This window comes from Melopsittacus undulatus (assembly GCF_012275295.1).
Source record: "Melopsittacus undulatus isolate bMelUnd1 chromosome 24 unlocalized genomic scaffold, bMelUnd1.mat.Z SUPER_24_unloc_1, whole genome shotgun sequence".
NCBI lineage: Eukaryota > Metazoa > Chordata > Aves > Psittaciformes > Psittaculidae > Melopsittacus > Melopsittacus undulatus.
In genome coordinates, this window is record NW_022993935.1 from 17,371 (window position 1) to 30,622 (window position 13,252).

The following is a 13,252-nucleotide window of genomic DNA, read 5'->3' on the forward strand; positions in this document are numbered from 1 at the left end:
GGAATGGGAACAGGAACAGGATTGGGATTGGGAACAGGAATGGGAACAGGATCAGGATTGGGATGGGATTGGGAATGGGACTGGGACTGGGAACGGGATTGGACCTGGAAACGGGATCAGGATCAGGATTGGGATGGAATTGGGAATGGGATGGGGATTGGGAACAGGATCAGAATCAGGATTGGGAACAGGATTGGGATTGAGAACGGGATTGGGAACAGGATTGAGAACAGTAACAGGAATAGGAGCGGGATCAGGATTGGGATTGAGAATGGGATTGGGATCAGGGGCTCCCACTGGGGCAATGGGAGAACAGGGACCACAGCCCCTGTAGAGACCCTATGGAGACCTTGTAGATCCCCTATAGAGTCCCTATAGAGCCCCTGTAGAGCCCTTGTAGAGCCCCTATAGAGTCCCTATAGACACCTTGTAGAGCCCCTACAAAGCCCCTATAGAGACCTTGTAGATCCCCTATAGAAACCTCATGATCCCCTATAGAGAGCTCATGATCCCTTATAGAGCCCCTATAGAGACCCTATAGAGATCTCGCAGATCCCTTATAGAGCTCAGGATTCCCAAGACCTTGTAATTCCCTACAGGGACCTGGCAGTGCCCCAGATCCCCTATAGAGAGCATGTGATCCCCTATAGATCTCTATACATCCCCTGTTGGGATCTAGATAGGTATGTATAGATCTATAGGGGTCTATAGATCCCTTATAGAGAGCTCATAGATCCCCTATAGAGATCCTATAGGGGCCTCGCAGTCCCCTCAGACTCCCTATGGAATGCTCCCTATAGCCCCACATCCCCCTAGAGCCCTAACCCCCCCATACTGCCCTGACCCACACTGCCGGTCTGCCCCACTGTAGTTCCCTATAGGACCCATAACCCCCTATAGCTCCCTATAGAACCCTTAACCCCCTATAGCTCCCTATAGAACCCTTAACCCCCTATAGCTTCCTATAGGACCCCTAACACATTATAGCTGCCTATAGGACACAAAACCCATTAGGGCTCCCTATAGAATCCATAACCCCCTATAGCTCCCTATAGGATCCCTAACACATTATAGCTCCCTATAGAACCCATAACCCCCTATAGCTTCCTATAGGACCCCTAACCCATTGTAGCTCCCTATAGCGCTTATAACCCCATACAGCTCCCTACAGGACCCATAACCCATTATAGCTTCCTATAGGTCCCCTAACCCATTATAGCTCCCTATAGCGCTTATAACCCCATATAGCTCCCTATAGGACCCATAACCCATTATAGCTCCCTATAGCGCCCATAACCCCATATAGCTCCCTATAGCACCCATAGCCCCCTATACCATAGCCCCCTATAGCACCCATAGCCCTTATACCCTTTAAACCCCCCCACCCCACAACCAGGAAGGCACCAAGTGGGGCTGGATGAGTTTTAATGGGGGGGGGGTACAAATAAAGGGGTGGGGGGGGGGGGCAGAATGGGGGGTATATAACAAGGGTATGAAAAGGGGGGTATATTATAGGGGTATATTATGGGGGTATATTATAGGGGTATATTATAGGGGTATATTATAGGGGTATATTATGGGGGCATATTATGGGGGTATATTATGGGGGTCTATGGGGGGGGTATATAAGGGGGGGTATATAAGGGGGGGTATATAAAGGGGGTATATAAAGGGGGGTACATAATGGGGGGCTCTGTGCCCCCCCAGCACGGGCTCCTCAGGAGTACATGGTGAGCTGCAGCCACTGTGGAGAGAAGGGGATGGGGGGGGGGGGGGGTCCCCACAGGGGTCAGGGCCACCCTATAGGGAACCCCCTATAGGGAACCCCCTATAGGGATCCCAGTGGGGCCATAGGGGGCTCCATAGGGATCCCAAACCCACCTCCTGGAGGCTGACCCGGATCTGCCCACTCCCATCCCGGTCCAGGGACTTGAAGGCACCTGGGGGGGACCCCAAAATTAGGGGGGGGACACCCCAATAACCCCATTATGGGGGGGGGTCCCCCCAAATAATACATGGGGGGTGCCCCCTTCTTTGGGGGCTCTCAGGCTTGGGGTGCCCCTTATCCAGGGGAACCCCCCCCATTATATTGGGGTCCCCCTATTTTTGGGGTCCCTCCCCATTATATTGGGGTCCCCCCATTTTTGGGGTCCATCCCCATTATATTGGGGTCCCTCCCCATTATATTGCGGTCCCCCCCATTTTTGGCATCCCTCCCCATTATATTGGGGTCCCCCATTTTGGGGTCCCTCCCCATTATTTTGGGGTCCCCCCATTATATTAGGGTCCCCCATTATATTGGGGTCTCTCCCCATTATATTGGGATCCCTCCCTATTATATTGGGGCCCCCCCATTCTAGGGTCCCTCCCCATCATATTGGGGTCCCCCCATATTTGGGGTCCCCCCCATTATATTGGGGTCCCCCCATTTTTGGGGTCCCTCCCCATTATGTTGGGTCCCCCCATTATATTGGGATGGCCCATTTTTGGGGTCCCCCATTTTTGTGGTCCCTCCCCATTATATTGGGGTCCCCCCACTTTTGCGGTCCCCCCATTATATTGGGGTCCCCCCCATTATATTGGGGTCCCCCCATTTTTGGGGTCCCTCCCCATTATATTGGGTCCCCCCATTATATTGGGATGGCCCATTTTTGGGGTCCTCCATTTTTGGGGTCCCTCCCCATTATATTGGGATCCCCCCATTATATTGGGGTCCCCCCCATTATATTGGGGTCCCCCCAATTTTGTGGTCCCTCCCCCTTATATTGGGGTCCCTCCCCATTATATTGGTGTCCCCCCACTTTTGGGGTCCCCCCATTATATTGGGGTCCCCCCCATTATATTGGGGTCCCCCTCATTATATTGGGGTCCCCCATTATATTGGGTCCCCCCATTTTTGGGGTCCCTCCCCATTATATTGGGGTCCCCCATTATTGGGGTCCCCCCATTATATTGGGGTCCCCCCATTATTTGCGGTCCCCCCACTTTGGGGCCCCCCCATTTGGGGCCCCCCCTTACGGAACATGGCATCCAGGCGCACGAGGCAGCTGATGAAGTTATCGAAGTCCAGGTTCCCTCCCTCGTCCCCATAGCGACGGCCCAGGACCCCCCAGAGCGGGGGGGGCAGCCGGAAACCTGGGGGGGCAATGGGATGGGGACACCCCTATAGATACCATGGACCCCCCTATAGATATCATGGATCCCCCTATAGACACCATGGACCCCCCTATAGATATCATGGACCCCCCCATATAGATACCATGGACTCCCCTATAGATATCATGGACCCCCCCATATATAACCCCCCATTTACCCCTGGGCACTGCCAATACATGGCCCCCCCCATACATCACCCCTTCAATACCCCCATAGCCCTGCCCCCCCCATATATGCCCCCCCCATACATCACACATTCAATACCCCATATATGCCCCCCCATACATCACCCATTCAATACCCCATATATGCCCCCCCCATACATCACCCATTCAATACCCCATATATGCCCCCCCCCACCTCACCCATTCAATACCCCATATATGGGTCCCCCCCCATACATCACCCATTCAATACCCTATAGCCCCCCCCCATACCTCACCCATTCAATACCCTATAGCCCCCCCCATACCTCACCCATTCAATACCCTATAGCCCCCCCCATACCTCACCCATTCAATACCCCATATATGGGTCCCCCCCATACCTGCGGCCTCAAAGGCCCCCGGCAGCTCCTGCACCCCAATAGTACCCGAGCGGTCAGTGTCGAACTGCTTGTAGATGCCCTGGGGGGGGAGGGGATGGGACATGCACCCCTACAGCTGACCCCACAGGGCCCCATTGATCCCATTGATTCCTATTGTATCCCATTGATCCCATTGATTCCTATTGCATCCCATTGATACCCATTGTATCCCATTGCTTCCCATTGATCCCATTGCCTCCCATTGCATTCCATTGCTTCCCATTGATTCCTATGGCATCCCATTGCATTCCTATAGCATCCCATCAACCCCTTTGCCCCCTCTTGTCCCCACTGCCCATTACCTCCATTGCCCCATTGCCCCATTACCCCCATTACCCCCATTGCCCCCATTGCCCTCCATTATCCCATTGCCCCCATTATTCCATTGCCCCTATTACCCCATCACCCCACTACTCCCATTGCCCCCATTACCTCCCATTGCCCCTATTACCCCCATCACCCCATTACCCCTGTTGCTCCCATTACCCCCATTGCCCTCCATTACCCCCATTACCCCCATTGCCCCCATCACCCCCACTGCCCTCCATTGCCTCCCATTACCCCATTGCCCTCCATTGCCCCATTACCCCCATTGCCCTCCATTGCCCCATTACCTCATTGCCCCCCATTACCCCCATTGCCCTCCATTGCCCCATTACCCCATTGCCCCCATTACCCCATTACCCCTATACCCCCATTACCCCCATTGCCCCCATTACCCCATTTACCCCATTACCCACATTGCCCCCATTTCCCCCATTACCCCATTACCCCTGTTGCTCCCATTACCCCCATTGCCCCCATTACCCTCCACTCCCATTAACCCCATCACCCCCATTACCCATTATCCCCATTACCCCCATCACCCCATCACCCCCATTACCCCATTACCCCATTACCCCATTACCCCATTACCCCATTACCCCATTACCCCATTACCCCCATTACCCCCATTACCCCCATCACCCCCATCACCCCATCACCCCCATCACCCCCATTACCCCATCACCCCCATTACCCCCATCACCCCATTACCCCATTACCCCATCACCCCCATTACCCCCATTACCCCATTACCCCCATTACCCCATTACCCCCATTACCCCCCATTACCCCATTACCCCCATTACCCCATTACCCATTACCCCCATTACCCCCATTACCCCCATTACCCCATTACCCCCATTACCCCCATTACCCCATTACCCCATTACCCCATTACCCCCATCACCCCCTTACCCCATTATCCCCCACTCCCAGCCCCCCCCACCTGCCACTTCTTGATGTTATTCCATAGGTACTTGAACTCCTCGAATCCCAGTTTCCCGGTGGTGTCGCTCTGGGGGGGGTCAAGGATCACACGGGGGGGGGGGCACATACACACACACATATGGGGTCCCCCCCCCCGCACCCCATAAGGATACATCCATCACAGCCACCATACTGCGGCACGTGTCCAGCCCGAAGCCGTCTGTCTTCAGGTCAGGGTCTGGGGAGAGGGGTAATGGGGGTAATGGGGGTAATGGGGTAATGGGGGGTAATGGGGGTAATGGGGGTAATGGGGTAATGGGGTAATGGGGGTAATGGGGGTAATGGGGTAATGGGGTAATGGGGGTAATGGGGTAATGGGGTAATGGGGGTAATGGGGTAATGGGGGTAATGGGGTAATGGGGTAATGGGGGTAATGGGGGTAATGGGGTAATGGGGGTAATGGGGGTAATGGGGGTAATGGGGTAATGGGGTAATGGGGGTAATGGGGGTAATGGGGTAATGGGGTAATGGGGGTAATGGGGTAATGGGGGTAATGGGGTAATGGGGTAATGGGGGTAATGGGGTAATAGGTAATGGGGTAATGGGGGTAATGGGGTGATGGGGTAATGGGGGTAATGGGGGTAATGGGGTAATGGGGTAATGGGGTAATGGGGTAATGGGGTGATGGGGTAATGGGGGTAATGGGGGTAATGGGGGTAATGGGGTAATGGGGGGAATGGGGGTAATGGGGTAATGGGGGTAATGGGGGTAATGGGGTAATGGGGTAATGGGGGCAATGGGGGTAATGGGGTAATGGGTAATGGGGTAATGGGGTAATGGGGGTCATGGGGTAATGGGGGTAATGGGGTAATGGGGTAATGGGGGTAATGGGGGTAATGGGGTAATGGGGGTGATGGGGGTGATGGGGTAATGGGGGTAATGGGGGTAATGGGGTAATGGGGGTGATGGGGGTGATGGGGTAATGGGGTAATGGGGGTAATGGGGTAATGGGGTAATGGGGGTAATGGGGGTAATGGGGTAATGGGGTAATGGGGGTAATGGGGTAATGGGGGTGATGGGGGTGATGGGGTAATGGGGTAATGGGGGTAATGGGGTAATGGGGTAATGGGGGTAATGGGGGTAATGGGGTAATGGGGTAATGGGGGGAATGGGGGTGATGGGGGTGATGGGGTGATGGGGTAATGGGGTAATGGGGGTAATGGGGTAATGGGGGTGATGGGGGTGATGGGGTAATGGGGTAATGGGGGTAATGGGGTAATGGGGTAATGGGGGTATGGGGGTAATGGGGTAATGGGGGTAATGGAGGTAATGGGGGTAATGGCGTAATGGGGGTAATGGGGGTAATGGGGTAATGGGGTAATGGGGGTAATGGGGTAATGGGGTAATGGTGGTAATGGGGTGATGGGGTGATGTGGGTAATGGGGGTAATGGAGGTAATGGGGTAATGGGGGTAATGAGGACAATGGGGTAATGGGGGTAATGGGGTAATGGGGGTAATGGGGTGATGGGGGTAATGGGGTAATGGGGGTAATGGGGGTGATGGGGTAATGGGGTTAATGGGGTAATGGGGTAATGGGGTAATGGGGTAATGGGGGTAATGGGGTAATGGGGGTAATGGGGGTGATGGGGGTGATGGGGTAATGGGGTAATGGGGGTAATGGGGTTATGGGGGTAATGGGGTAATGGGGGTAATGGGGGTAATGGGGTAATGGGGTAATGGGGTAATGGGGGTAATGGGGTAATGGGGGTAATGGGGGTGATGGGGGTGATAAGGTAATGGGGGTAATGGGGGTAATGGGGTAATGGGGGTAATGGGGGTAATGAGGGTGATGGGGTAATGGGGGTAATGGGGTAATGGGGCAATAGGGGGAATGGGGGTAATGGGGACATGGGGGTAATGGGGTAATGGGGTAATGGGGGTAATGGGGGTAATGGGGGTAATGAGGGTAATGGGGTAATGGGGGTAATGGGGTAATGGGGGTAATGGGGGTAATGGGGTGATGGGGTGATGGGGGTAATGGGGGTAATGGGGTAATGGGGTGATGGGGTAATGGGGTAATGGGGGTAATGGGGTAATGGGGTAATGGGGGTAATGGGGTAATGGGGGTAATGGGGTAATGGGGTAATGGGGGTAATGGGGTAATGGGATGATGGTGTAATGGGGTAATGGGGGTAATGGGGTAATGGGGTAATGGGGTAATGGGGGTAATGGTGTAATGGGGTGATGGGGTAATGGGGGTAATGGGGTAATGGGGTAATGGGGGTAATGGTGTAATGGGGTGATGGGGTAATGGGGGTAATGGGGTAATGGGGGTAATGGGGGTAATGGGGTAATGGGGGTAATGGGGTGATGGGGTAATGGGGGTAATGGGGTAATGGGGGTAATGGGGTAATGGGGTGATGGGGTAATGGGGGTAATGGGTTAATGGGGTGATGGGGTAATGGGGGTAATGGGGGTAATGGAGTGATGGGGGTAATGGGGTAATGGGGTGATGGGGGTAATGGGGTAATGGGGTAATGGGGGTAATGGGGTAATGGGAGGCAGTGGAGGGCAATGGGGGTAATGGGGGGCAATGGAGGGCAATGGGGCAATGGAGGTAATGGGCAGTGGGGACAAGAGGGGGCAAAGGGGGTGTTGGGATGCAAAGGAATGCAATAGGAATCAATGGGAAGCAATGGGAAGCAATGGGAAGCAATGGGAGATGATTTTGGGGTGGGGACCCCCCCCCATTGTTATGGGACCCCCCCCCCCTTTGGTGTCTGTTTGCTCAATGGGGATTCTCCAGTGGCTGCTCTGGGGTTGGGGTCCCACATGGCAGAGGGGGGGACACATAAATGGGGTCACATATAAAGGAGGTCACATATATGGGGGGGTCACACACATAAAGGGGGGGTCAAAGGGGGGGTCCCCCCCCACTTTGGGGTCACTTACGTCGGGTCACGACCTTGTTGAGGATGTTCATGAGCTCAGTGGGGCTGACCTCCATGTCCTGGGGGGGGAAAGGGGGGTCAATGGGATCCTATGGGATCCAATGGGGGGGGGGGGGGGGGGGAGCCAGGGGGCAGATCCAAAGGGATCCAATAGGATTCCAATGGGATCAAATGGGCTTCAATAGGGATCATGGGGGGAGATCCAAAGGGATCCAATAGGATTCAAATGGGATCCAATGGAATTCAATAGGGATCCAATATAACTCAATAGGGATCAATTAGGGATCTACTGGGATTCAACAGGGATCAGTTGGGATTCAATAGGGATCCATCAGGATTCAATAGGATGTGATGGGGATTCAATAGGATTCCAACAGGATCCAATGGGATGCAATGGGGATTCAACAGGATACAATGGGATGGATGGGTTCCAACAGGGATCCAATGGGATGTGATGGGTTCCAACAGAGATCCAATAGGATCCAATGGGATGTGATGGGTTCCAACAGGGATCCAACAGGGATGCAGTGGGATGCAATGGGAATTCAATAGGGATCCAATAGGATGCAATGGGTTCCAACAGGGATGCAATAGGATGTGATGGGTTTCAACAGGGATGCTATGGGATACAATGGGGATCCAAGAGGAACTAATAGGATGCAATAGGTTCCAAGAGGGATCCAATAGGATACAATGGGATGCAATGGGGATCCAATAGGATCCAATAGGATACAATGGGGATCCAATAGGGCCCAACAGGATGTAATGGGATGCACTAGGTATGCACTGGGATGCACTGGGGCTGCACTGAGATGCACTGGGCTGCACTGGGATGCAATGGGGAGCCAATAGGATGCAATGGGGATCCAACGGGATGCACTGGGCTGCACTGGGATGCACTAGGGGTGCACTGGGATGCAATGCGAATCCAATAGGATGCAATGGGTTTCAACAGGGATGCAATGGGGATGCACTGGGGCTGCACTGGGATGCACTGGGGCTGCACTGGGATGAACTGGGCTGCCCTGGGATGCACTGGGGATCCAATAGGATGCAATAGGGATCCAATGGGCTGCACTGGGCTGTACTGGGATGAACTGGGCTGTACTGGGATGAACTGGGCTGTACTGGGATGCAATGGGGCTGTACTGGGCTGTACTGGGATGCACTGGGGCTGCACTGGGGCTGTACTGGGCTGCACTGGGCTGCACTGGGGATCCAATGGGATCCAATGGGCTGTACTGGGCTGTACTGGGATGAACTGGGATGCACTGGGGCTGTACTGGGCTGCACTGGGATGTACTGGGCTGTACTGGGATGCACTGGGATGCACTGGGGCTGCACTGGGTTGCACTGGGGATCCAATGGGATCCAATGGGCTGCACTGGGGCTGTACTGGGGCTGTACTGGGCTGTACTGGGCTGTACTGGGATGAACTGGGCTGCACTGGGGCTGTACTGGGCTGCACTGGGGCTGTACTGGGCTGTACTGGGCTGTACTGGGATGAACTGGGCTGCACTGGGGCTGTACTGGGGCTGTACTGGGATGAACTGGGCTGTACTGGGATGAACTGGGCTGCACTGGGATGAACTGGGGCTGTACTGGGATGCACTGGGGCTGTACTGGGATGAACTGGGCTGTACTGGGATGCACTGGGGCTGTACTGGGATGAACTGGGCTGCACTGGGATGAACTGGGGCTGTACTGGGATGCACTGGGGCTGTACTGGGATGAACTGGGATGCACTGGGATGCATTGGGATGAACTGGGCTGCACTGGGGCTGTACTGGGATGAACTGGGATGAACTGGTGGCACTCACGTCCCCTGCCAGCTGCAGGAACAGCCTCCGGAACTGCCGAACCTCTTCACTCTCATTGGCATCCACTGTAGAGATGTGGGTCCGGGGGGGCTGGGGGGGGTCAGGGGGGGGTCAGGGGTCATGGTGGGGTCAATGCCTCCCCCCATTGTGGGGGGGGGAACCCGAAAAGTGGGGGGGGGGTCAGGGGTCACTTACAGGAGGCTCAGGGTTGTATTGAGCAGCTGCTTCACTGGGGGCAGGGGGGGGGTCAGAGGGAGATGGGGGAACCCCCCCCATTGCCTCCCATTAACCCCATTGCCCCCCCATATCTCCATTAACCCCCATTACACCCCATTGTAGCCCATTGCCTCCCATTATCCCCCATTACCCCCATGTCCCCATTACCCCCCATGTCCCCATTACCCCCATTACCCATTACCCCATTACCCCCATTACCCCCATGTCCCCATTACCCCCATTACCCCCATTACTCCCATTACCCCATTACCCCCATTACCCCCCATTACCCCCATTACCCCCATGTCCCCATTACCCCCATTACCCTATTACCCCCATTACCCCATTACCCCCATTACCCCCCATGTCCCCATTACCCCCATTACCCCCATTACCCCATTACCCCCATGTCCCCATTACCCCCCATGTCCCCATTACCCCCATTACCCATTACCCCATTACCCCCATTACCCCCATGTCCCCATTACCCCCATTACCCCCATTACTCCCATTACCCCATTACCCCCATTACCCCCATTACCCCCCATTACCCCATTGCCCCCCATGTCCCCATTACCCCCATTACCCTATTACCCCCATTACCCCATTACCCCCATTACCCCCCATGTCCCCATTACCCCCATTACCCCCATCACCCCCATTACCCCATTACCCCATTACCCCATGTCCCCATTGCCCCCATATCCTCACCTTATGGCACTGATGACTCCCCCCAGGACCCTCATGGCCCCCCCGGCTCCGCCTCCGCCCCCCCCGCTCAGGAGCCCCCCCAGCATCGGGCCGAGGGCCCCGGGGAGCCCCCCCCCCTCCCCCGCCCCCCCCTCCTCCCCCCCCCACTCAGCAGCCCCTTGACCAGGAACATGGCCTTCAATGGGGGGCAATGGGGCCAATGGGGGCAATGGGGGCAATGGGGTCAATGGGGCCAATGGGGGCAATGGGGACAATGGGGCAATGGGGGGCACTGAAGTGGCTGCAAAGAAAGGAGAGAACAACATTAAGTGATGCCCTATAGCCCCCCCATCCCCTATAGACACCCCCATCCCCTATAGCTCTCCCCATCCCCTATAGAACCCCCCATCCCCTATAGACCCCCCATCCCCTATAGCCCCCCCCATCCCCTATAGACCCCCCCTTCCCCTATAGCCCCCCCTATCCCCTATAACACCCCCATCCCCTATAACACCCCCATCCCCTATAGAGCCCCCCATCCTCTATAGCCCCCCCCATCCCCTATAGCCCCCCCCCATCCCCTATAACCCCCCCATCCCCTATAGGCCCCCCATCCCCTATAGCTCCCCCCATCCCCTATAGCTCCCCCCATCCCCTATAGCTCCCCCCATCCACTATAGACCCCCCCATCCCCTACAGACCCCCCATCCCCTATAGCTCCCCCCATCCCCTATAGCTCCCCCCATCCTCTATAGCCCCCCCATCTCCTATAGCCCCCCCCATCCCCTATAGCCCCCCCGATCCCCTATAGAGCCCCCCATCCCCTATAGCCCCTCCCATCCCCTATAGACCCCCCATAGACCCCCATAGACCCCTCCGAGCCCCACACCCCCCCCATTGAGCCCTATGGACCCCCCCGCGGGCCGGGGCTGAGTCATGGAGCCCCGGGAGGGGGGGGGGGGCACAGACCCGGAAGGGACCAATGGGGGATGGGGGGGGTTGGAAAGGGACCAATGGGGGCGCTCGGGGGGTCGGGAACGGACCAATGGGAGCGCTCGGGGGTCGGGAACGGACCAATGGGGGGGGCCGAGGGGGTCCCGGTACCTGCGGGAGCGGCGGCGGCGACGGGAGCGGCTGCGGGCGCGGCGGGGGCGGGGCTTGGAGCAGGGGGCGGGGCTTGGAGGCGGGGGCGGGGCTTGGAGCAGGGGGTGTGGCTTGAGCAGGGGGCGTGGCTTAGGGGCGGAGGGGGCGTGGCTTGGGTCGGACACGGCGTGTGACGACAAAGCGGCGCGCCGGGCCAAGATGGCGGCGCCCATGTGCCATGTGCCGTACGGTTCCGTACGGGCACCCCCATATCCGCTCCCATCATTGGGTGCCCCCATTATTGGGGTCCCCCCTCATTTCCTGCCCTATATCCCCTCCCCCATGCCCCCCATCATTGGTGTCCCCCCCCCATCATTGGTGTCCCCATCATTGGTGTCCCCATCATTGGTGTCCTCCCATCATTGGTGTCCCCATCATTAGTGTCCCCCCATCATTGGGGTCCCCCCCCATCATTGGGGTCCCCCCATCATTGGTGTCCCCCATCATTGGTGTCCCCATCATTGGTGTCCCCCATCATTGGTGTCCCCATCATTGGGGTCCCCCCATCATTGGTGTCCCCCATCATTGGTGTCCCCCCCATCATTGGTGTCCCCCATCATTGGTGTCCCCATCATTGGTGTCCCCCCATCATTGGTGTTCCCCCTCATTAGGGTTCCCCCATCATTGGTGTCCCCATCATTGGTGTCCTCCCATCATTGGTGTCCCCATCATTAGTGTCCCCCCATCATTGGTGTCCCCATCATTGGGGTCCCCCCATCATTGGTGTCCCCCATCATTGGTGTCCCCATCATTGGTGTCCCCCATCATTGGTGTCCCCATCATTGGTGTCCCCCCATCATTGGTGTTCCCCCTCATTAGGGTTCCCCCATCATTGGTGTCCCCCCCATCATTGGTGTCCCCCCCATCATTGGTGTCCCCCCCCCATCATTGGTGTCCCCCCATCATTGGTGTCCCCCCATCATTGGTGTCCCCATCATTGGTGTCCCCCATCATTGGTGTCCCCCATCATTGGTGTCCCCCCATCATTGGTGTCCCCCATCATTGGTGTCCCCCATCATTGGTGTCCCCCCATCATTGGGGTCCATAGGACGTACAAAGGTGTTTATTGGGGTCAGAAGCGGGTTGGGGGGGGACCATGCGGCAGCAGAGTGGGGGGGGGGGGGGGGATGCAGTGGGGCAGGGGGGGTCACACACACACATTAAAGCACTCACATAATGGGGGGGGTCACATTATTGCTACGGGGGGGGGGGGGGCCTGGGTCCCTTTATGGGGTGGGGGGGGGGTATTCAGCCCCATAGGGCTGAACCCCCCCCCCATTGTAGGCAGTAGGTTCCAGTGTGAACAGCCCCAATATGGGGAGGGGGGGGCACAAAGGGGTCGGGGGGGGGGGGGGTTGGTCCATCAATGTCATCAATAGGGTCCAGAGTGAACAGCCCAATATGGGGGGGGCACCAAGGCACGGGGGGGGGGGGGGCA

At 56.6% G+C, this 13,252-nt stretch overlaps 1 protein-coding gene across 1 annotated transcript; it reads right to left on the reverse strand.

Moving 5' to 3' along the window:
• Positions 1–1,632: 1,632 nt before the first annotated feature.
• On the reverse strand, positions 1,633–10,898 carry LOC117438080 (calpain small subunit 1-like). Its single transcript, XM_034073489.1, is given in 11 exon segments — positions 1,633–1,744; positions 1,882–1,940; positions 3,019–3,135; positions 3,704–3,782; positions 5,013–5,081; positions 5,167–5,231; positions 7,947–8,004; positions 9,766–9,855; positions 9,961–9,994; positions 10,693–10,823; positions 10,826–10,898. Coding segments are annotated over 11 exon segments (768 nt in total). The 5' UTR covers positions 10,865–10,898; the 3' UTR covers positions 1,633–1,717.
• Between the last annotated feature and the right edge of the window lie 2,354 nt (positions 10,899–13,252).